The 26053-nt window shown below is 40.0% G+C and overlaps 2 protein-coding genes across 2 annotated transcripts in view; both read left to right on the forward strand.

The window, feature by feature from the left end:
* The first annotated feature begins 941 nt into the window (after window positions 1–941).
* On the forward strand, window positions 942–20569 carry samd10a (sterile alpha motif domain containing 10a). Its single transcript, XM_034173000.1, has 5 exons — window positions 942–1395; window positions 4041–4216; window positions 19529–19703; window positions 19795–19935; window positions 20414–20569. Exons 1-5 carry the CDS (start codon window positions 1383–1385, stop codon window positions 20434–20436), a joined length of 528 nt encoding a protein of 175 aa, XP_034028891.1. The 5' UTR covers window positions 942–1382; the 3' UTR covers window positions 20437–20569.
* Window positions 20570–20834: 265 nt separating this feature from the next.
* LOC117512787 (uridine-cytidine kinase-like 1) overlaps window positions 20835–26053 on the forward strand; it is a 44497-nt gene continuing 39278 nt past the window's right edge. The window contains exon 1 of the mRNA XM_034173002.1: window positions 20835–20931. Coding sequence (XP_034028893.1) covers window positions 20848–20931 — 84 coding nt within the window. The 5' untranslated portion in view covers window positions 20835–20847. The remainder of the gene's footprint in view (window positions 20932–26053) is intronic.

Raw genomic sequence — 26053 nt, forward strand, 5'->3', positions numbered from 1 at the left:
GACCTACACCAAACACTATTACACAAAAACCTTTATACCATCCTGCCCATTTTCTTAATGGATTAAAATTGCCAAGTTTAACTTGTCTCTAGGGTCTTTCCAGTTGAACTAATCATGACCAACTCTGCTTCACTGATAGGATCAGGTGCACACAAACCAGACTGGCTACCTGTTGTTGTTTTTTACAGTATTGTAGAGTAAGTGTTAACCAGTATTTATTCTGGTTAACACTTATATTCAACACTTTGATTCTTGAGAAAGTGTGATGGAGGCCAGCAGGAGTAGCTGTCCATGTTGTGGTCAATCGGCCTCACTCCCCCAACAGCCAAAGGATACTCTTACCACTCAGGCCAGAGCCTGCATGAGTTTTAGCTGACTGGTCAGAGTGCCCGCCTCCCACGCTGGAGATTGTGAGTTCATGTCCTGAGTGGAAGCACTCAAATACAAGACAAAATGCAGAGAAGCCACTACAAAAGCACTATATGCATATTGTAGCATCACTGGGCGGACTATTTGAATTGGGGTTGGGGGGGGTATCAACACAAAATCCACCTCAGGACATCACCTATGTGTGAATTCCACCTGTATCTCAAGAAGTGCAGCTGAATATCTGATTGCTTTCAGGTCAGTTCGCCTGCTGAGTAAATGCATGAAAGTGATGAATAATGTGGGCTCTGTCACTAAATGGCTGCCAAAATGTTTATTTGTCATTATTTTGTGAATAAAATCATAGGAGTTTGCGTGTTTTTTTTTTTTGTTTTTTTGTTGTTTTTTTTTTGGATTGTGAGGTCCTGCAGTTCTTCTGGCCATCACACAGAGGGTCCACTGCCCACGGACACGCACAGCGCTCCCTTTCTTTAAGAAAGGCAGAGAGGACTTCCTTTTGGTGGGTGCTGGAGCAGAGAGGAGGCTTTTCGTAGGGCTGGTTTCAAAGTCTCCACTGGCTGCGTTAATTACAGGTCCCGGGGCTGCACTCTGAGCTCACTGCGCTTCTGGAGCCTCTTGAGAAAAAGCTGCACACCAGATTCTCACGACACAGATAAACCACACACAAATACACGGAGGAGCACACGCCCCCCCACCTCAGTGCCGCGGAAACCAGTCAAAAAGCTGCTGGAGGACATTCCTCTGCGTCCTGAGCCAAATTCAGCGCGCAAAGATCAGCAGGAGGAACGACGCGCGCGGCTTTTACGCATTTTGTCACAGTGCTTCGAAGGATGAGGAGCGTCGGTCCTCACTGACAAAGAAGAGAAGGTGAGGAGGAGGAGGAGGAGGAGGAGGAAGAGGAGAGCAGGAGCAGGAGCTGCCTGTCCGGCGGTCAGAAGACACGATGGGAGACAAATAAGAAAAATCAACTCACGCACCAAGACGCACAGATCGCCATGGCTGTGGACGGTAGGAAGAAGATTTCATTCCAGTGGAAACTTCAGTTTGCAGTACTTGTTCGTGAACACCAGAAGTCAAATTTTTGATAGAAATTTAAGAATAGATATTTTTAAATTTATTTTAAAAGGATATTTTTATAGTGATTTAAAAAAGAAAGAAAGAAAGAAAGAAACACTTGGTGCTGAAAGGGCCAGCGCGCAGAGTGTGGTCATCTTTCAGTGAGGGTAAGCTACTCTAACTAGGTCAATTTGAAAGGCTATAATAATGTACATAGGTGAAGAATTTTAGAACTTCTTTTAATTCTGTTGTCGTGAAAGTTTAGAGAAAATAACTTCAAAAATTGGTGATACTTATAAATAATTTATATCAGATTAACTGAGCCAGAAACGTTAAAAACAATCTAAAATGAATGTGGTGGGTTCTGTAGTTATACTATGTGTCTGTTAATTTAATCTGTTTTGTTACAAGTTCATTTTGTTCAATGAACATAACAATTTTGCCTTGAACTAACAAATACAATTTTGCTGAATCTATTTGGGTTATTTGAGTTTATGCATAAAGATCCATCTCAGATCTGTTGTCAAGACCCCATGTGAAAAAAGGGAGAAAACAAAGGGACTTATATACTCTAAAAAAATGAACTGCTATGATCATTCAAATAGGAAATATAAGATCAATTTTATTGTATCAATTTGCAGCAATTTACCATTCCCATTTAAAGAACCATTGTCTGTTTTTTTGACGTAACCAACCACATTAAGTAAATCTAACATTTCATTTATTGCCAAACAGGATCCTAAATTAAACATGACTCCTGAACAAAGTCAGCTCCAACACACGTAATGTTTCTGACTCAGATCAAATGAGTCAGGAACACTTAAATCACACACACACAAAAAAAAGAAAAAGGAAGAAAAGAATGAGGTGATTTGTGCACATAAAATACATGTTAAGGTTGGCACAGTGGCTTAGTGGTTAGCAGTGCTGCCTTGCAGCAAGAAGGTCGTGGGGTCACTTCCCACCTGTGGCCTTTCTGTGTGGAGTTTGCATGTTTTCCCCGTGTTTCCCTCCAGGTGCTCCGGCTTCCTCCCACATGAAGATATGCAGGTTAAGTGAACACACAACTTTAAATTGACTGCAGCTGTGCGTGCATGTGTGAATGTGTTTGTCTGTGTCTAGTGGTTAAAGTGGGGCTTGAGACAAGAGAATCCTCGGTTCAAACCCCCATCAGGCTGGAAAATCATTAAGGGCCTTTGGGCAACGTCTTTAATGCCCGTTGCTCCTGGTGTGTAGTGAGCGCCTTGCATGACGGCACCCTGACATTGTGTGTGTGAATGTGAGACATCACTGTAAAGTGCTTTGAGCTTCAGATTAAGATGGAAAAGCGGGATATGAATGCAGTCCATTTGTCTACGTGGCTCTGCAATAGACTGGCGTCCTGTGCATTTAATAAACCTAATTTTGTGGAAACTATGGACATTTTGTTTTTAATGCATGCTCTAAAAAATGAAATGCTGCATTTACTTAATCTAATTACGTCAACTGGCCCCACAAAACATGGTCATTTAAACAGGGAAGCATAATATAAAAGCAATTGGATCAATTTGTTACAATTTACTTTTCCCATTTAAAATAACCTGGTTTTGTAGGTCTGGTTGACATACCTAAATTAAGTAAAGACAGCTTTTTTTTTTTTGTTTCTTTGAGTGCAGGATCATAAATTAAACATGTTGTTGAGCGCCCAGACATTTTTCAGTCAGTTTACATGTGCAAAATTTCATATACTAATAAAGGCTTGTGTTTTTTGAGAGGAGCAATTTAAGCATGTTTGACAATTAGTTTTAATTATTCACATTTAATGTGGAAAAAGGCACATTTATGAAGAAAAAAACAAGCTTTGATCCACATTCTTGAATTCAAAGGGAGAAAAATTGCATGCAGATTTTATGTAGAGAAACCTGATTCTGCTCATTTGCCTTGATGATTTCAGGACTCACTCGTGGAGTCGGGGATGATGCTGAACGACAGAAAGGAGACGTGTAGAGTGATAAAACCTAAAGGACTCTTTCATCTCCCCACAGCCTCACCCTTCCCTGACATTTCTCTCACTCGTTCCTTTCAAAATCTCATAATCACTCTAAGATATTCAAATGTATAATCAAATGCAGCTGCACGCGTTGCTTCAAATGCAGGGAGAAGATCCTTCCAGTCTGGCACATGAATCAGTAATGACCGGTGGCCTTCTGCCAGCACCAGCGCCAGTAACAGCATGTTTACTGCAGTTTCACATTTTCTTTGGATGTTGGGAAGCCACCTGCTGATGAGTAGGTTTGGCCGTGTGCCTACAGGCCTCCTCGTAATGACGGGAAAGTGTTTTGGCTCACAGCTCTGACATCCACCTACAAGCTGTGCACGGAAAGTTTGTCCACGCCGACGTGGTTCCTGTCTAACCACCTGCAGCCAAGCAGGTTGAAGCAGGCGCTTTGTAATGAGATCATCAGTGGTTGACAGGGGGGTAGCCAGGTGGCAGCTCCTTTGATTACAGTTTACGTGCAGCAGAAGAGCGTTTTGCAGCAGAACACACCCCGTGTTGTTTTTACAGTGTCCATGGTTATAATCTGTAATCTGTTGATGTTCTGCTTTCATCCTTCCAGCTGCATCCAGTTTCAGTTTCTGCAGGCCAGCTGTGGAGTACAGGGCGCTGCCTGAGGACTTCAAGCACCAGCTCAGTCGATGGGGCAACTTAACCTGGCATGACGGGTGTGGTCAGAAAACAGCAGGAGGCAGAACGGTGAAGCTGCTGCAGCAGCCGGGGACAGAAGCCCTCCAGGTACACAGCCCCACAAGTCTGTTACTGTCTATGTAGAAACTACAGGATGAGAGAAACTTAGTCAGAAATGGCTTGATTTTGAATCAGAATCAGAATCAGAATACTTTATTAGTCCCTAAAAGGGCAATTCATTGCAGACCCCCTGGCCAACCATAAAAACACAGACATAACATTTACATAGGTATATGGTAAATAACAATCACAGAATCAAGGTTAAAAACAAGGACAAAATCCTCAGCCAGTGTTCAGGAGTCTAATCGCAGAAGCGATTAGTTCTCATCTGGGGCATCTGACAGCGCCGCCCAGAGGGCATGAGTTTGAAGGCACGAGATTCCTGTGACATATATCATGTTAGTCAACATGTGGACTTGTTTCCTGACTGATCAGGTCTAAGCTCAGTGTACTGTACATCTGTACTCCAATCACGGTTTCTGCACAGTACCATTACATTTTATTTAACAGTGAATATAGTCCCTATTTGACTCTTTACCCGAGGCCAACATATGGCCATCGGGTATTGCAAAGACCTGGCGTCCATCCATCTGTCCGTGTGACTTTTCCATCTGTATCAGACACTCAAAGCGCTTTACAATAATGCCTCACATTCACCCCGATGTCAGGGTGCTGCCACACAAGGCACTCACTACACACCGGGAGCAACTAGGGGATTAAGGACCTTGCCCAAGGCCTTTAGTGATTTTCCATTCAGGCTGTGATTTGAACCAAGGAGCCCAATGCTTAACCACTAGACCATCACCTCCCCGTCTGTCTGTCTGTCTGTCTGTGTACAGCATAACTCCAGTTCTACAACCCCTGGCAAAAATTATGGAATCACCGGCCTTGGAGGATGTTCATTCAGTTGCTTAATTTTGTAGAAAAAAAAGCAGATCACAGACATGACACAAAACTAAAGTCATTTCAAATGGCAACTTTCTGGCTTTAAGAAACACTATAAGAAATCAAGAAAAAAAATTGTGGCAGTCAGTAACGGTTACTTTTTTACACCAAACAGAGGGAAAAATATATGGACTCACTCAATTCTGAGGAATAAATTATGGAATCACCCTGTAAATTTTCATCCCCAAAACTAAGACCTGCATCAAATCAGATCTGCTCATTAGTCTGCATCTAAAAAGGTGTGATCACACCTTGGAGAGCTGTTGCACCAAGTGGACTAACATGAATCATGGTTCCAACATGAGAGATGTCAACTGAAACAAAGGAGAGGATTATCAAACTCTTAAAAGAGGGTAAATCATCACGCAATGTTGCAAAAGATGTTGGATGTTCACAGTCAGCTGTGTCTAAACTCTGGACCAAATACAAATAACATGGGAAGGTTGTTAAAGGCAAACATACTGGTAGACCAAGGAAGACGTCAAAGCGTCAAGACAGAAAACTTAAAGCAATATGTCTCAAAAATCGAAAATGCGCAACAAAACAAATGAGGAACGATGGGAGGAAACTGGAGTCAACGTCTGTGACCGAACTGTAAGAAACCGCCTAAAGGAAATGGGATTTACATACAGAAAAGCTAAACGAAAGCCATCATTAACACCTAAACAGAAAAAAACAAGGTTACAATGGGCTAAGGAAAAGCAATCGTGGACTGTGGATGACTGGATGAAAGTCATATTCAGTGATGAATCTCGAATCTGCATTGGGCAAGGTGATGATGCTGGAACTTTTGTTTGGTGCCGTTCCAATGAGATTTATAAAGATGACTACCTGAAGAGAACATGTAAATTTCCACGGTCATTGATGATATGGGGCTGCATGTCAAGTAAAGACACTGGGGAGATGGCTGTCATTACATCATCAATAAATGCACAAGTTTACGTTGAAATTTTGGACACTTTTCTTATCCCATCAATTGAAAGGATGTTTGGGGATGATGAAATCATTTTTCAAGATGATAATGCATCTTGCCATAGAGCGAAAACTGTGAAAACATTCCTTGCAAAAGACACATAGGGTCAATGTCATGGCCTGCAAATAGTCCGGATCTTAATCCAATTGAAAATCTTTGGTGGAAGTTGAAGAAAATGGTCCATGACAAGGCTCCAACCTGCAAAGCTGATCTGGCAACAGCAATCAGAGAAAGTTGGAGCCAGATTGATGAAGAGTACTGTTTGTCACTCATTAAGTCCATGCCTCAGAGACTGCAAGCTGGTATAAAGCCAGAGGTGGTGCAACAAAATACTAGTGATGTGTTGGAGCGTTCGTTTGTTTTTCATGATTCCATAATTTTTTCCTCAGAATTGAGTGATTCCATATTTTTTTCCCTCTGCTTGGTCTAAAAAAGTAACTGTTACTGACTGCCACATTTTTTTTTTTTTTTTTACCTGATTTCTTATAGTGTTTCTTAAAGCCAGAAAGTTGCCATCTGAAATGACTTTAGTTTTGTGTCATGACTGTGATCTGCTTTTTTTCTACAAAATTAAACAACTGAATGAACATCCTCCGAGGCCGGTGATTCCATAATTTTTGCCAGGGGTTGTATTGCTGCCACAGTCTTCAAATTCACAGGGAACATTCTTGGGACACAGACCTTGGACAAGTTCAAAGATGGCTAACTTTGATGTATGTTAAGAGGTTTTTTAAGAGGTTTAAAATGTCACATTCTGTTATAGTCTGATCCGTTTCATGCTTGAGTGACGTGGGTGACAGCCAATTAGAGTAGAGCTGCACTGTGATGTCAGTTGCTGGTCTCTTCAAAACCACTTTGTTTTGTGTGTTTATATACATGTTTCCCAAATATTATATAAAAGCTCATGAGAAGTAAGCACTTCTAAAACTTAAAACGCTGTTTTTGGAACCTATTAAAACCTCTGAACTTATTTCTAAGACATTTTCCAGAGGATAGCATGGTGACGTCACTTCCTAGTTTAGCGACTTGCTAACTGCTTCATTTCTGGTATATCATGTAAAAACAAGCAAGAAATAAACACTTCTAAAACTGAAAACACTGTTCTTGTAACCTGATAACACCCTGGTGTCATTTACAAGACACTTTTGTGGACGTTAACTTGCATGTTCACTTTCGCTAACTCAGAGCTAACTTTCTACTGAGTTAATTTTTTCTCATTAGTAATATGTGCAAATGCACAGAGAGTGATCTACAAATATTCTTTGATTTGAACAAATGATGATTTGATTTGAACGTACAAATTTCTATGTAAGATAACAGGATCGTAATAATTAAACAACTGCAAATTATAAATAACACAATGCTCATACGGCTGAGGGTATTTTAGCGTTGCCTTATATTTTACTTCTTACAGAAGTGTTTTTTCTTTTTTTTTTTTCTTATTGTCTATGCACCAATAACACCAGTTCCAATTCCTTGAGTGTGAGAACTTACTTGGCAATAAATTTGATTCTGATTCTGACACACCCCCATGGTAAAGATGTCACTGACTGATTTGTTTCCTGTTAAATTCCCTCACCTGTATATCAGGCTTGATTTGCCCATAAACGTACATTCGCATGATGTGAAATGTACACAAGATATGCACATTTTCAGTTGCATAACCCCACTAGCCGCACACTAACCCCAGACAAACATTCAATAAAGATGACGAGAACAAAGAAGACAATATTTTACAGATTTTTACAAAATGTCATAAAAGGTTTGGGCTTACCTGGAGTAGATATGAAAACATGATGGTACAAATCTCTTTTTTATGGACTAAATTAAGCCAGTGCATCGCACATGCTACTTTTTTTACATAATTTTTATTTATATTATATTTCTTAGGTGCAATTTATGTGTTTGGCTTTAGCAAAAGTATGCAGTCTAATGAGTGCTGTTTTACATGGAGTATCAGTCCAACTGTACTCCAAGAAGAAGACATATAGTAAAAGCAATCATTGTCTAATTTACATAAATGTGCAATTGCAAGAAATTATTCGTTTCGTGGGAGTTTGGTAGTGAAAATTCTTGCTGAATGCAGGTTGGACATCATGCACTGACATGGGCCTTTTGTTACCATAAAATGGAAGTTGCTCTCTTGCCGGGGGGTTGGTGGGCACTAACAGCTTTTTAGTTTGGCTTTAAATAGCACAGGTCCTCCAACAATGTGCCTGTGCTGCAGCACAAACTGCCAACTGCTTTTACTTTCATGTTAAATGCCTGATGCTGTATCGTGCTATTGCTGTTGTGGGCTAATAAAACAGGATGAAAAGCCTTCACATATATATACACGAGGGCTGTCAATAAAGTATAGGTCCTTTTTATTTTTTTCAAAAACTATATGGATTTCATTCATATGTTTTTACGTCAGACATGCTTGAACCCTCGTGCGCATGCGTGAGTTTTTCCACGCCTGTCGGTGACGTCATTCGCCTGTGAGCACTCCTTGTGGGAGGAGTCGTCCAGCCCCTCATCGGAATTCCTTTGTCTGAGAAGTTGCTGAGAGACTGGCGCTTTGTTTGATCAAAATTTTTTCTAAACCTGTGAGACACATCGAAGTGGACACGGTTCGAAAAATTAAGCTGGTTTTCAGTGAAAATTTTAACGGCTGATGAGAGATTTTGAGGTGATACTGTCGCTTTAAGGACTTCCCACGGTGCGAGACGTCGCGCAGCGCTCCCAGGCGCCGTCGTCAGCCTGTTTCAAGCTGAAAACCTCCACATTTCAGGCTCTATTGATCCAGGACGTCGTGAGAGAACAGAGAAGTTTCAGAAGAAGTCGGTTTCAGCATTTTATCAGGATATTCTACTGTTAAAGGAGATATTTTTAATGAAAGATGTGCGGACGGGTCCGCGCGTCGGGACGCAGCCGGCGCGGTGCGGCGGCACAGGAAAACACCTCCGTGTTGATAACCATTTGTAAAATCCAGGCGGCTTTTGATGGCTTTCAGTGGAGTGAGTATATGAGAAATTGTTTAACAGCTGGACATGTTCCAACTTGTCCTTAAGGCTTCCACAGAGGTGTTTTTCCTGTGGCGGAGCGTCGCAGCGGCTGCGAGCCGACGCTGCAACCCGCCCGCACGTCTTTCATTAAAAAAATCTCCTTTAACAGTGGAATATCCGGATAAAATGCTGAAACCGACTTCTTCTGAAACTTCTCTGTTCTCTCACGACGTCCTGGATCAATAGAGCCTGAAATGTGGAGGTTTTCAGCTTGAAACAGGCTGATGACGGCGCCTGGGAGTGCTGCGTGACGTCTCGCACCGTGGGAAGTCCTTAAAGCGACAGTATCACCTCAAAATCTCTCATCAGCCGTTAAAATTTTCACCGAAAACCAGCTTAATTTTTCGAACCGTGTTTTTGAAAAAAATAAAAAGAACCTATACTTTATTGACAGCCCTCGTGTATATATATATATATATATACACACACAAGGTTGGGTAGGATTACTTTGAAAGAATACATACATGTGGATTACGTGTATGTATGTACATTTGGATTACTTGTAATCTGATTATATATATATATATATATATGAATTCCAAATGCTACTGTGCTGTTTCTACTTTAAAGAGAGTCTTGGGGTTTTTTGTGATATCAATATCGGTCCCATTATCTGTTTCCTTGCACAGTTTGTGCCATGAGCAGAAACAATCCAGTCCTGTGTTAAACTGGCCCCATTTAAAGCTTACAATTCAGAGTCCGTGCCTTTGTCTTCACCCGATGAAAAGCTCTTTAAAAGGCGGCTGTGAGCTAAAGCTACAGCTGCAAACACACAACCGGGCCGGGCTGATAACACACACATATACGATGTGTTTGTTTGTCACAATCCTCTTGGATGCACTTAAATGTTTGGCTTATTTTCATCTGTGCTGTCCAGAGAAACTTCAAGTTCTGTGCACATGGCAGATATGTTGTACACGTGTTCGCTTTCAAACACATTATTCTCACTGGGCCTTTTTCAGCATGTGACAAAAAAAGATAAGGAACAACACAAACACGTATGCAGTTATTGTTTAAATTTAATGAAGAGATGAGTTCACACAACTTTTCTTTTTTTTTTAAAATTATGTGAAACTTGTAAAATGATTTATTTTTGATACATTTCTGTGAAACTGGTCAAATAATTTAGTATTATTGATAAACTATGGGAAACTTGTAATACAAGTTATTATTGATCAAATATTCCATGCGTCTAGCCTGGCTTGTATGCCAGTAATCTGACTGAGTGAGTCAATGTGTGTATCCACATTCTTTCAGGCTCGATAACTCCAAAACTAAGAATGCCAGCATCGTGTTATTTGCTGTGTCACATTTCAGTATGCAAGGGATGATGTGATTAGCTTTTGATTAATATAGCTATTGGGTAACATGTTAAAATATTAACTGATTTTAAAATAAGATCAGCTGCCAATTGCATATGCCCATATTACTTAACCACCCTCAACTACAAAGAGGAAAAAAGAAGCATGGTTTGGACAGCCCATAGGTCTGTACATTATCATGTGAAACTTGTTGAACAATTTAGTCTTATTGATCATTTATGGAAAACTTGTAAGCGGATATCATTGTGTTAAACCTCTCAAGTGTGTGGATGTAGATAATAGCTCCAAATGACACTGTTTACTTTAATATCAACAACTAAAGACTGCCTGGATAATTTGAAAGTTTACTTCAAAGCAGCAGTTTTTAGATTCCACATGATTGTAGAGAAGCTTGAATCTTCGACTGGACTGGGTTGCTTGACGTGAGGACATTTCACTTCAAATCACAGAAGCTTCCTCAGCTAAAATTCTTGCTCTGGTAGTCTGACTTCTGTCTCTTGTCAAGAAGAACAAACAGAAGCCACAAAAGCTGTTGTTTTAAACCTAACCAGACGCCTCCTACTGAGAGGCAGACTGCTATTGGCTAGTGACTAAACAATTGATTTAATTAGCACCTATTGTGCTCTAGTTATCACCCTCCTAATGACAGGGTAGCTGTCCTTCCTAGAGATGGGACTGCCGCCTCTCCTAATGGCATGAATGACTCATTACCATGAATAAAAGACTGAAACTGCTTTGACCTGAGTACCCCATTGTAAACAAGGGACAAAGCGTGGCTCAGACCCCTACCCCAGTTAAGGCTGGGTTTCAACTGTTTCACAAAGAATGCCTCCTTCACACCTCTCTCAAACCATTTCTTCTCTCTGGCTAATATTTTAACTTCCTTGTCCTCAAACGTGTGGTTAGTGTCTTTAAGGTGGAGATGAACTGCAGACTGAGGTCCACTGGTGCCCTCTCTGCGGTGCTGGTATAGCCTTTTGTGTAAAGGTTGCTTAGTCTCACCTATGTAGTGTTCATTACAGTTTTCCTGACAGAATACACTACATTGCTCTGTTTGTAACTAGGGATCCTGTCCTTAGGGTGAACTAATTTCTGTCTCAAAGTGTTAACATGTTTAAAGTAAACTGGGATTTTGTGCTGTCTGAAGAGCCTCTGTAGTTTTTCCCCTACTCCTACTAAATAAGGGAGAGACACTCCTCTTCTTCTTGTCTCCGTCTCCTGTCTATCTGGTCTCTTTGTTCTCTGGGACTTCTGCACTTTGTCCAGGGACCATTGTGGGTACCCACATACCGTGAGGGCTTTCCGGACAAGTTGTTGTTCTTTAACCCTTCCCTCTGCAGTTGTGGGCACCTGTAGGGCTCTGTGTTGAAGAGTCCTGATCACCCCGAGCTTGTGTTCAACGGGGTGGTTTGAGCCAAAGAGCAGATATTGGTCAGTGTGAGTGGGTTTTCTGTAAACCCCTGTCTGGAGCTGCCTGTTCTCTCCAATAGTAACGTCACAGTCCAAGAAGGCTAAATGGTTGTTTCTGGCATCCTCACATGTGAACTTGATATTGGAGTCCACCGAGTTGATGTGTTCTATAAAGTCCTCAACCTCTTGTTGCTTGATTTTAACCCATGTGTCATTGACATATCTGAACCAGTGACTGGGAGGGATGCCCGTGAAAGACGTCAAGGCTCTCTTCTCCCCTTGCTCCATGTGCAGATTGGCCACAATGTGGGATACCGGAGACCCCATCGCACAACCATGGATCTGCCTGTAGTAATTCCCCCTAAACAGGAAATACGTGGTGTTGAGACAGATCTCCAAGAGCTGGCAGATGTGGTCTGGTATGAGTTTGGTCCTTTCAAGTAGAGACACATCCTCCAGCAGTCTCTGCCTCACAGTTGCAACGGCCTCAGCGGTGGGGATGCAGGTGAACAACGATGTCACATCAAATGACACCATAGTTTCATCTGCCTCCAGCTGCAGGTCCTTGATCTTGTTCACAAAATCTTGTGTGTTCTCCACATGGTGGTCTGAGTTACCCACTAGAGGCGCCAAGATCCACTTGAGGTGCTTGGCCAAATTGTACGTGATGGAATCTGTGCTACATACAATAGGCCTGAGTGGCACGTCCTGTTTGTGGATTTTGGGCAGTCCATAGATGCATGGAGTGGCATCCCCAGGGTACAGTCTGTAGTATGCCTGCCTGTCGATGAGTCCCTCTTTCTCCAGGTTTTGGAGGTAGTTAATGATTTTCTTCTTATAGTCACTTGTGGGGTCTCTCTTCAGACGTTCGTATGTGTTGGAGTCACTGAGCAAGTTGTTGATCTTGTTCTCATAGTCCGATGTGTTCAGGACCACAGTGCATCTAACTTTATCAGCTGGCAGGATCAATCAATCAATCAATCAATCAATTTTTTTATATAGCGCCAAATCACAACAAACAGTTGCCCCAAGGCACTTTATATTGTAAGGCAAGGCCATACAATAATTATGTAAAACCCCAACGGTCAAAACGACCCACTGTGAGCAAGCACTTGGCTACAGTGGGAAGGAAAAACTCCCTTTTAACAGGAAGAAACCTCCAGCAGAACCAGGCTCAGGGAGGGGCAGTCTTCTGCTGGGACTGGTTGGGGCTGAGGGAGAGAACCAGGAAAAGACATGCTGTGGAGGGGAGCAGAGATCGATCACTAATGATTAAATGCAGAGTGGTGCATACAGAGCAAAAAGAGAAAGAAACAGTGCATCATGGGAACCCCCCAGCAGTCTACGTCTATAGCAGCATAACTAAGGGATGGTTCAGGGTCACCTGATCCAGCCCTAACTATAAGCTTTAGCAAAAAGGAAAGTTTTAAGCCTAATCTTAAAAGTAGAGAGGGTGTCTGTCTCCCTGATCTGAATTGGGAGCTGGTTCCACAGGAGAGGAGCCTGAAAGCTGAAGGCTCTGCCTCCCATTCTACTCTTACAAACCCTAGGAACTACAAGTAAGCCTGCAGTCTGAGAGCGAAGCGCTCTATTGGGGTGATATGGTACTACGAGGTCCCTAAGATAAGATGGGACCTGATTATTCAAAACCTTATAAGTAAGAAGAATAATTTTAAATTCTATTCTAGAATTAACAGGAAGCCAATGATGAGAGGCCAATATGGGTGAGATATGCTCTCTCCTTCTAGTCCCCGTCAGTACTCTAGCTGCAGCATTTTGAATTAACTGAAGGCTTTTTAGGGAACTTTTAGGACAACCTGATAATAATGAATTACAATAGTCCAGCCTAGAGGAAATAAATGCATGAATTAGTTTTTCAGCATCACTCTGAGACAAGACCTTTCTGATTTTAGAGATATTGCGTAAATGCAAAAAAGCAGTCCTACATATTTGTTTAATATGCGCTTTGAATGACATATCCTGATCAAAAATGACTCCAGGATTTCTCACAGTATTACTAGAGGTCAGGGTAATGCCATCCACAGTAAGGATCTGGTTAGACACCATGTTTCTAAGATTTGTGGGGCCAAGTACAATAACTTCAGTTTTATCTGAGTTTAAAAGCAGGAAATTAGAGGTCATCCATGTCTTTATGTCTGTAAGACAATCCTGCAGTTTAGCTAATTGGTGTGTGTCCTCTGGCTTCATGGATAGATAAAGCTGGGTATCATCTGCGTAACAATGAAAATTTAAGCAATACCGTCTAATAATACTGCCTAAGGGAAGCATGTATAAAGTGAATAAAATTGGTCCTAGCACAGAACCTTGTGGAACTCCATAATTAACTTTAGTCTGTGAAGAAGATTCCCCATTTACATGAACAAATTGTAATCTATTAGACAAATATGATTCAAACCACCACAGCGCAGTGCCTTTAATACCTATGGCATGCTCTAATCTCTGTAATAAAATTTTATGGTCAACAGTATCAAAAGCAGCACTGAGGTCTAACAGAACAAGCACAGAGATGAGTCCACTGTCCGAGGCCATAAGAAGATCATTTGTAACCTTCACTAATGCTGTTTCTGTACTATGATGAATTCTAAAACCTGACTGAAACTCTTCAAATAGACCATTCCTCTGCAGATGATCAGTTAGCTGTTTTACAACTACCCTTTCAAGAATTTTTGAGAGAAAATGAAGGTTGAAGATTGGCCTATAATTAGCTAAGATAGCTGGGTCAAGTGATGGCTTTTTAAGTAATGGTTTAATTACTAGGATCCCAGGATAAGGATGCTTTGGTCCTTCTGCAGTGCTGACAAAGCTTTCCGTTGTTCTCCTGTGGTGTTGGACGGAGGAGGCTTAGCACTGTTCAGCACTGCTGTGACTCTGAGTCGGAGGTTCCCAGCTTCTGACTCTGACAGACTGTTATATTTAATGGCTGACTCTACTGCAGTGATGTAATCTACTGTCAGTATATGTTTAGGGGTCACTGAGAAATTTAGTCCTTTAGGGAGCACATCCTTTTCTGTCTGTGTAACAACCCTGTCACGGGGATTCTTTACCCAATTTTCCCTGTTGTCCCTGATTAGTCTGGGTGTATCTTTATAACTACTCCCACTGAAAGTACGCCTTTTCTGCACTAAAAGGTTGTGAAACTTCCTGATTTGCTGCTCCTTACTTTTTAAATGCTCAAACATTTGAATTGTAACTATGAACTTTGTTAATGCATTTGTTTAGTCACTAGCCAGTAGCAGTCTGCCTCTCAGTAGGAGGCGTCTGGTTAGGTTTAAAACTCCAGCTTTTGTGGCTTCTGTTTGTTCTTCTCGACAAGGGTCAGACAGAAGTCAGACTACCAGCTGAGGAAGCTTCTGTGATTTGAAGTGAAACGTCCTCACGTCAATCAACCCAGTCCAGTCGAAGATTCAAGCTTCTCCACTATGGAAACCACCTGGACAACTGAGAACATTCACAGAAACCTTCCACATGATTGACAGATTTCTTACCTGAATTTTTCAGTGATTTTTTTTTATCATCCCCTAGTGTTTATGTTTTGTTTATTTCTCTGAAAAAGTTTTCATCTGTCTAGAATTTTAATAATAATGTACTTTGATTTTTTTTTTTCATCAATGCATGAACAGAAAATCTTTTTTTGAAACACCCAAATATTCCTATTCCAAAAAACAAACAAACAAACAAAAAAAAACATTTTTCATTAAAGAAACTAATCAATTACTGCTGGGATAGGCTCAAGCTAAGCAGGTATAGAAAGTGAATGAATTAAAAATAATCAATTATCAAGTTGCAATCTTCAGTTTGAAATAAATAATTAAAATAGTTCAAACTGATGGATTGTAGGTGTCCTGCTCAGGAGCAGCAGATGCCAGTAATCAAGTAACTTTGTTTGTTTTTGACTTGAGTAAATGCAACTACATTTATTTTTAAGTAACTGAAGGCAACTTGAAAGAAATACATCACCTGAAGTAAATGGGGTATTTTTAAAGTTGAAAGTGGTCGCACAGCTTACTTATTCAAATTTATTTATAATGTTAGCCAGTTAGTAGACAGCAATTTTACATTATTAAGTTGTGGTTTAAAGATTTAACCCCTTAACGCCTATTGTCGCATATATGCTACAATATTTGACTCAAATATGCAACATACCAAATTGACCAGTATGCCAGTTGTCACAAATTTGCAATATACCATTATTATTAGCTATTATAACATTATAACATAAATTATTACCAAAATACCAAAATTACTATTTATTTTTTGTGCAAAAGTGTAATTAATAATCTCAACATTATTTACCATCTACTTAAAGGCAAAAACACACACAAAACATTTTTTTTATATACAGCTATATAAATTCAGGCGTTAAGGGGTTAAGTTTTCAGCACAGGAACCAAAGGAGGGTGTATTCTCAAAAAATATATTAACCACTTGCCACAAAACTTGACCTGATGGAAATATTACAGCAAAGAGGGGTGTTCTATCAGAAATCACAAAATTGGGCAACAGCACACACACACACACACACACACACACACACACACACACACACACACACACACACACACACACACACACACACACACACACACACACACACACACACACACACACACACACACACACACACACACACACATCTCTCTCTCTCTCTGTCTCTCTCTCATTTTAGATGTTGTACCATTCTCCAGATATCCAGCTTACCAATTTTGGAAAGCTTCACATTAGTGCAGCATTTATTTCACAAGCAGGAAGTGACATCATCATCAAGGTTAGGCAGCGTACTTTATTGCCTCACTGAACACATAAGAGAACATTCTGTCTATAAGAGCCTCCTTCTCAAAGCAGAGAAAATCTGAGATGGAAAAGCAGTGAAGACACTGAATTTTAAAAACTGACTTACTGATCAAAAGTCTGATCTGATTCCTCCTCCACCGCCAAGGTTAGGTAGGATTACTTTGAAATGTAATCCAAAAGTAATCAGATTACAAGTAATCCAAATGTATGTACATACATACATGTAATGCACATGTATTCTTTCAAAGTAATCCTATCCAACCTTGTCCACCGCTTTACATCCAGCAAGAAAGTAGATCTCATGATCACACTGGCCTGTATGTTCCTCTAAGGAGCTCCTTCATGCTCCTCTCATCTTCTACGGAATTTCGCAGTGTTTGATTCATGTGCTCATACAGCATGTTCCCGATGGTCCCCACGGGTCCTGATCAGTTGTAAAGCTCTTCTTACTGCATCTGTGTCTGCAGAAATCACAGCAGTGGAGTGGAGCCATAGGAAAGGAGGACCTATTCTTAGTGGCCACAGGACCCTGCCACCAGCAACAAGGCTTCATAAATGCTTCACATGTGCCTGCATATGCGACTGTGCCAACACTCCTGTTTAAACTATTATATAAAATAATAACTACAATTTATTATGTTTAAAGATTCTTGTAACGTGACCCAAAATAGGAGGTTCACTAGCCCTCACCTGTATCTATCAGATCTGAAACTTCAGAGCTGGATAAGCAGTAGTTTTTATGTGGTTATTTATGGTTATATGGCAGAATCACTAATTCGCTGACTGACTCCATTAATCTTCTGCTTACATCCATGTCCCTGGGTCCTCAGCCTCTGAGGTCAGGAGATGCTTGAGAAGCTCTTATGGAGTCATGAGGTTCCTGGACAGAGGTGTTTGGTGATGTCAATATCTTTACTAGGGAACAAAGTGCAAGTATTTACGGCCCTGTTTTTCAGACTTGGATGCTCTAAGGCAATAATTAAATATTGTTAGATCGTTAAGTACTGTTGGAGTGACTTTGTGACAAATGAATGGCTAATTCAGGAGATGAAGATCAAGACTACTACGTTGAGATCCTGGAGATATGGTGCGTTTCTCTGTATAGTGTTGAGGAGTGCAGAGGCTGCAGAAGACCAAAGGGATGCATATGGTCCATCTGGCTGCAGCAGATACAACCCCTGGCAAAAATTATGGAATCACCGGCCTCAGAGGATGTTCATTCAGTTGTTTAATTTTGTAGAAAAAAAGCAGATCACAGACATGACACAAAACTAAAGTCATTTCAAATGGCAACTTTCTGGCTTTAAGAAACACTATAAGAAATCAAGAAAAAAAGATTGTGGCAGTCAGTAACGGTTACTTTTTTAGACCAAGCAGAGGAAAAAAAATATGGAATCACTCAATTCTGAGGAAAAAATTATGGAATAACCCTGTAAATTTTCATCCCCCAAATTAACACCTGCATCAAATCAGATCTGCTCATTGACATTGACCCTATGCCATGACATTAACCCTATGTGTCTTTTTGCAAGGAATGTTTTTGCAGTTTTTGCTCTATGGCAAGATGCATTATCATCTTGAAAAATGATTTCATCATCCCCAAACATCCTTTCAGTTGTCCAAAATATCAATATAAACTTGTGCATTTATTGATGATGTAATGACAGCCATCTCCCCAGTGCCTTTACCTGACATGCAGCCCCATATCATCAATGACTGTGGAAATTTACATGTTCTCTTCAGGCAGTCATCTTTATAAATCTCATTGGAAAGGCACCAAACAAAAGTTCCAGCATCATCACCTTGCCCAATGCAGATTCGAGATTCATCACTGAATATGACTTTCATCCAGTCATCCACAGTCCACAATTGCTTTTCCTTAGCCCATTGTAACCTTGTTTTTTTCTGTTTAGGTGTTAATGATGCCTTTCGTTTAGCTTTTCTGTATGTAAATCCCATTTCCTTTAGGCGGTTTCTTACAGTTCGGTCACAGACGTTGACTCCAGATTCCTCCCATTCATTCCTCATTTGTTTTGTTGTACATTATTCGATTTTTGAGACATATTGCTTTAAGTTTTCTGTCTTGACGCTTTGATGTCTTCCTTGGTCTACCAGTATGTTTGCCTTTAACAACCTTCCCATGTTGTTTGTATTTGGTTCAGAGTTTAGACACAGCTGACTGTGAACAACCAACATCTTTTGCAACATTGCGTGATGATTTACTCTCTTTTAAGAGTTTGATAATCCTCTCCTTTGTTTCAATTGACATCTCTCGTGTTGGAGCCATGATTCATGTCAGTCCACTTGGTGCAACAGCTCTCCAAGGTGTGTTCACTCCTTTTTAGATGCAGACTAACGAGCAGATCTGATATGATGCAGGTGTTAGTTTTGGGGATGAAAATTTACAGGGTGATTCCATAATTTATTCCTCAGAATTGAGTGATTCCATATTTTTTTCCTCTGCTTGGTCTAAAAAAGTAACCGTTACTGACTGCCACAATCTTTTTTTTCTTGATTTCTTATAGTGTTTCTTAAAGCCAGAAAGTTGCCATTTGAAATTACTTTAGTTTTGTGTCATGTCTGTGATCTTCTTTTTTTCTACAAAATTAAACAACTGAATGAACATCCTCCGAGGCCGGTGATTCCATAATTTTTGCCAGGGGTTGTAGATGGTTATTCTCTAGAGGTGGGGATGGATGGGTTGTCTGCCTGGATGGTTGTCATCCTGGACCAGGGGCACTTCTGTGGTGTGATGTAACTTGACTTCCCAGCTAATCACAGAGAACTAGGATCAAAATGAGACAAACAGATGATGTAATCTATATCTATGTGTTTCTGTCTGTGTGTTTAGCTGCAGCACTGTTCCAGTGACAATTATGGGATCTACCACACCAGCCCGACCCAGCCCAGCCTCATCCGGCCCGTCGTGCTCTGGACACAGCAAGATGTCTGTAAATGGCTCAAGAAACACTGTCCACACAACTACCTGACATATGTAGAGGTGTTCTCTCATCATGCCATCACAGGTCACATCATCTACACCATGCAAAATAATGGATGTTGCACCAAATAATAATAATAACCCAGCTTTCTAAACTGTTGGCTTTGTCCTTGTAGGTCGTGCATTGCTGCGTCTGAATGGGGAGAAGCTGGAGAGGATGGGATTAGTTCAGGAGACGCGACGACAGGAGCTTCTGCAGCAGGTGCTGCAGCTTCAAGTGCAGGAGGAGGGACGCAACCTGCAGCTGCTCAGCAGAGGTGGGGGAATAACAAAACAATGTTCTTTAATCTCATACAAATAAGAAAGATCTAAAATCTAATCTGATTGTTCTTGAATGTAAAAGTGAAAGCAAATATCTAATGAAATAAATTTATAAAATGAAACACAATGGTTTGCAAAAGTACGTTCACCCTTGAATGTAACACAACTAAATCATTACCTTTAGAGCAGATTAGCTTTTGATAAGTCCAGCAAGGAATACGAGGTAATTTACGTCTCATTGAAATTTTCCTTGAATTTAGTTTTTCCTTTTAAAAAAAATACATAAACTTTTATTATGTTTTCTTAATTCCTAACTTACATATTGGTAGGATGTCAGAAATATATGAACAAATTTGCACATAATCAAGGCATTGTGTTTTCTGTTTGATTTTATCTTTATTTTATGTTTTACTGTTGTCAATATTTGCCTTTAACTGATGTGAAAACTCATAAGTGTCACTCTGTCCTCCACAGGTTCATTTGGGAAAATATCTTAACCAGGTTTTGTCCAAATGGAGCAAATAAATCAGCAGATATTCACTAAAAACGTAACTGTGAATTGATCAAAGGACGAATACCACCACGGAGGTGGAAGACTTATTTACTGTGACGCATCATGATTGTGTCATTAAGTGGAGAGTTACATATTTTTCACTCCCTCGTTGGACTATGTCATTTTTGGACTGTAACGAAAATGCATTATGTCTGTTTTATTCTTATTATTTATTTCTGCATCGTCATCCTTCTGTGATTTTTTTAATTGTCAGCAAAGAATAAAAAATATATATACCTTTCATTTTGCCAGTGTCCATTTCATAAGTCATGATGAAGCTGCCTGAAAAACAGGTATGCAAAACGTGACGGGAAACTACATTACCCATAACACACTGCGGCGTAAGAAGGAATCCATGGTTCGGGGGGTTTTAGGATCCCCATGGAAACGGAGTATGGTTAAAAAAAAAAAAAAAAAGATGTCATCCCGCTCGGACAGGTACAGACATTCTGAGTATTTTTACTGTTTGAATTCTGTGTTATCAATTTTATGATTTAGCGATTTAACGCTGCAGCGGCGTCCCGAGTACGTCTCTCTCGTACGGGGATCTGATAGTGTTGCGGTCGTTTCCGGTGACCTTATTTAACTAATTTCGCTCTTTGAATATGACGGTAAATATATCTACACAAACAGCAGAGGACATACTAAGAATAATGATTTCTGAAGCTCTTAATTGTATGTGAGCTGCTTGCTGACTCCAGTCGTGCGTCGCATTGTGGTGTTTACCACTGAACGGATGTCAACGAACGAATCTTAAGTGAACGAAATTATTCGTCCGTTTTATGCGCCCCATATACGTAAATACGTAAATGAAACATTTGCCAAAATGTATGAGGGCGGATTGACAATAGAGACATAGCTGGTATATTTTCTATAATGTAACTGTTCACTTTATTTTCAGTTTGTAACATAGATATTTTTTGAAACATTTGCAAGAAGATTCTGTAGGATTCAGTATTTGTATTTGATAAATGAAATAAATGTTTGGGTGAAAAATACTCTGCACCCATTCATTCCAGATCTTGTAATGTGAGCATTTGTTGCTATTTTGCTATTATGAATGTTTTGTTGCATGAATATCTAATTGAATACCACTATACGTGGGCATTTCACAGACTGTTTGACCGATTTAACATATTATAAAGATATTAATCTAAAGATACAAGTACACGAACAGTGACCTTGAAGGGCAATTTGACTGATTTTGATTCATTAGCCTTTTTAAACATTTTTATTTATTTACTGTTCACCAGTGTTGCCACAGTTACTTTGAAAAGTTAATTTATTATTAGTTTGTTACTTTTTACAGTTACATTTTACGGTTACTTTGTACAGTTACTTCATTAGCAGCTGCGGACAACTTGTTGGCAGCTGCTGAATGTAACTAATAAAGTAACTAGTAATCTAACTTGGTTAGTTTTAAGATTGAGTAATCAGCAAAGTAACTAATAGTTACTTTGCTGATTACTCAATCTTAAGAGTCACCTAGTTAGATTACTAGTTACCTTATTAGTTACATTACTTATAAGTTGTCACCAGCTGCTAATAAAGTAACTGCATAAAGCTGCTAATGAAATAACTGTATAAAGTAAATAATAAAGTAACTTTTCAAAGTAACTATGGCAACCCTGCTGTTCACATAGATAAGTATTTGTAAAAATATTTTGTAAATGCTGGTTCATATTCAAATTAGAAAGCATTTCATGGAGAGGTCAAAGATTATTCTGACAGAAAATATTTGGTGAACACATCTGCACTTGCACAGGAAATCCAGTTCTAAACATGTATTTATACAGTACAAAATCGTAATACAGCCACCTCAAAGTATTACTGGCAACTGAAGTCTAGATCTTGGAAAAATATAAACCTGAAACAGTACAGTTTTGTTCTATTTGATTCTCATTTCAAACAGCATTCCTTTAATGAATGCAGGATTTGATTATTGGGATTTGGATGTTTATGTGGAGCTAATCATACAGAAATAGTAATATTACAGCTGAGAATGGAGTAGCTTGATGTAGCTTCAGCATAGTGCTAACAAAAAAGACAGGAGGAGCTGGAGGTGGCGGAGTTGAAGATGTTGTGATTTTCTTTGTTAGTGATGTGGACAGATGGGCAGGATTAGGAATGAACATAGTAGAGAGACAACACAGGTAGGACGTTTGGAGACAAAGTCACAGAACTGAGATGTGCATAGGAGGGACCCAAGGTACAGTAGTGTTCAGAATAATAGTAGTGCTATATGACTAAAAAGATGAATCCAGGTTTTGAGTATATTTCTTATTGTTACATGGGAAACAAGGTACCAGTAGATTCAGTAGATTCTCACAAATCCAACAAGACCAAGCATTCATGATATGCACACTCTTAAGGCTATGAAATTGGGCTGTTAGTAAAAAAAAGTAGAAAAGGGGATGTTCACAATAATAGTAGTGTGGCATTCAGTCAGTGAGTTCGTTAATTTTGTGGAACAAACAGGTGTGAATCAGGTGTCCCCTATTTAAGGATGAAGCCAGCACCTGTTGAGCATGCTTTTCGCTTTGAAAGCCTGAGGGAAATGGGACGTTCAAGACATTGTTCAGAAGTGGAGTTTGATTAAAAAGTTGATTGGAGAGGGGAAAGCTTATACGCAGGTGCAAAAAATTCTAGGCTGTTCATCTACAATGATCTCCAATGCTTTAAAATGGACAAAAAAAACAGAGACACATGGAGAAAATGGAAAACAACCATCAAAATGGATAGAAGAATAACCAGAATGGCAAAGGCTCACCCATTGATCAGCTCCAGGATGATCAAAGACAGTCTGGAGTTACCTGTAAGTGCTGTGACAGATAGAAGACGCCTGTATGAAGCTAATTTATTTGCAAGAATCCCCCGCAAAGTCCCTCTGTTAAATAAAAGACGTGCAGAAGAGGTTACAATTTGCCAAAGAACACATCAGCTGGCCTAAAGAGAAATGGAGGAATATTTTGTGGACTAATGAGAGGAAAATTGTTCTTTTTGGGTCCAAGGGCTGCAGACAGTTTGTGAGACGACCCCCAAACTCTGAATTCAAGCCACAGTTCACAGTGAAGACAGTGAACCATGGTGGTGCAAGCACCATGATATGGGCATGTTTCTCCTACTATGGTGTTGGGCCTATATATCGCATACCAGGTATCATGGATCAGTTTGGATATGTCAAAATACTGGAAGAGGTCATGTTGCCTTATGCTGAAGAGGACATGCCCTTGAAATGGGTGTTTCAACAAGACAATGACCCCAAGCACACTAGTAAATGAGCAAAATCTTGGTTCCAAACTAACAAAATTAATGCCTCGCAGATGTGAAGAAATCATGAAAAACTGTGGTTATACAACTAAATACTAGTTTAGTGATTCACAGGATTGCTAAAAAAGCAGTTTGAACATAATAGTTTTGATTTTGTAGTGTCAACAGCAGATGCTACTGTTATTGTGAACACCCCCTTTTCTACTTTTTTTTTACTAATAGCCCAATTTCATAGCCTTAAGAGTGTGCATATCATGAATGCTTGGTCTTGTTGGATTTGTGAGAATCTGCTGAATCTACTGGTACCTTGTTTCCCATGTAACAATAAGAAATATACTCAAAACCTGGAGTGATCTTTTTAGTCACATCGCACTACTATTATTCTGAACACTACTGTATATAGGGAGACGGATGCTGAGGATGGAGCCACCAAGCAGGAGGAGAAAGGGGAGGCCAAAAAGGAGGTTTATGTGTTTTCCTTTTGTTTTTGTTTTTTTTGTTTGTTTGTTTGTTTTTTGAGGGAGGACAATGCACATGATTAGTGTGAAGAACAGGGTGAGATGGAAATGTGGCAATCCCGGACAGGAGCTGCTGAAAGAAGAAGAACAGATTAGAGCTATCCTGTCAGAGCGCACAGAGGACAGGGCAAGATGGAGATAGATGATCTGCTGTGGAGACCCCTAACGGGAGCAAGCAATAGAAGAAATATGATGATGAACATTGTTTATTACTTCAAGCATGAGGTAAATTTTGCCTTCCTTTGTGTCATGAAAATATGTAGATTTGTGTTGCGCCTATAAAGACAATAGCATTGTGTTATTATTAACAAAATCCCAGGTGTAATTCCTGTCACAGTGGCCTCCCGTCTGTTTTAATGTTGTTGATTGTACAGTATCACTGTGACTGCAGCAAACTGTGAAGAATGATCAGCAGAAGATGTCTGTCCTGTCCTCTGTTTGCTTGCAGGTAATGCTATAAATACCTGCCAAGCAGCTCTTTGCTGTCAGTGATCCTCTTATCCTCTGTCAGAAAGAGGTGGACACAGAGAAAGGATCACACTTGCGAAAAGAGAAAGAACACCTAAGTATAAAGATGAGAATTTTCTCTCTGAAATTCAGGCGTGTTTTTTAAAACGGTCACTTAGAATCTCTGGATGCATCGTTGAAGGACCCTTGCTGTCGTGGGGAGATTGTTATGTTGACACGTCAGCTGGAGAGTAGCTGTTTGTTGTCTGAAGCAGATATGACTCTGCTGGACTGCACTGGAGCCAGAATCTCCGGTTCATGGTCCCTCAGGTCTGACCGCAGGTGAGTTGCTGCAACTGTGTTTGTGTAGTTTTGTTGTGATGTAGGCATTGTGCCATTTTCCCCTTGCAGAGCTTACATGCTGTGTGTGAAGACTCAGAGCTAAAAATAGTCACCGAATCTCTAAACAGGGTCACCGAGGTGACACAGCAAATGCAGGATGTTGGTTAGATTGCTGGGGTTTTTTTTGGTGGGGTAGATGTATTTGTACTTGTTTCATAGGGATGCTTGTGCTGTATCATTACTGAAAAACATATGAAATGCATAAGGTGAATATGCAAAATATTCATTAGTCTACTTTTTCCTCATAGACAGTTTGCCTTGTTGTGTATTTCATATGGAAAATATAACGCAATGCTCAAATACCCTCGGCCATTGAGCATAAAAATAAGAAACAGAATGTGACCTTTTGACCTCTTAAAATAGGTCAAGGTTAGCCATCTTTGAACTTATTCAAGGTGTGTGTCCCATGAATGCTCCCTGTGAATTTGAAGACTCTGGCAGTAATAGGACTAGACTTATGCTAAGCACAGACAGACATACTCAAGGCCTTCGCAATACCCGATGGCCATATTTTGAACTCGGGTAATAACTGCTACAAATTAATTTTCTAATCATTGCTGGTGAGAACGTTGTATTAAATGTGTCCTTTGAGAGTTTGAGCAATAATATACAGTACATGGGTGATTCTTTAACTACAGGCACTATTGGCCTTGTTAATGTAATTTCCACCACACCATTGCCTTACAATATAAAGCGCCTTGGGGCAACTGTTTGTTGTGATTTGGCGCTATATACATGTGCTCTGATGTCACTGTTTATCTCCATAGAAACTACCCAAACAATCTTTCATACGAACTGTTTAAAGGGACATTACAGTGTTATGGTGGAAATTACGGCAATAGTGTGGGACAACTACATTTTGTTTAAAAAAAAATCACAACAGTTGTATGACATTGAATACCCCAATTATGTTTTGATTATTTT

This window comes from Thalassophryne amazonica, chromosome 6 (genome assembly GCF_902500255.1).
Source record: "Thalassophryne amazonica chromosome 6, fThaAma1.1, whole genome shotgun sequence".
Lineage (NCBI taxonomy): Eukaryota > Metazoa > Chordata > Actinopteri > Batrachoidiformes > Batrachoididae > Thalassophryne > Thalassophryne amazonica.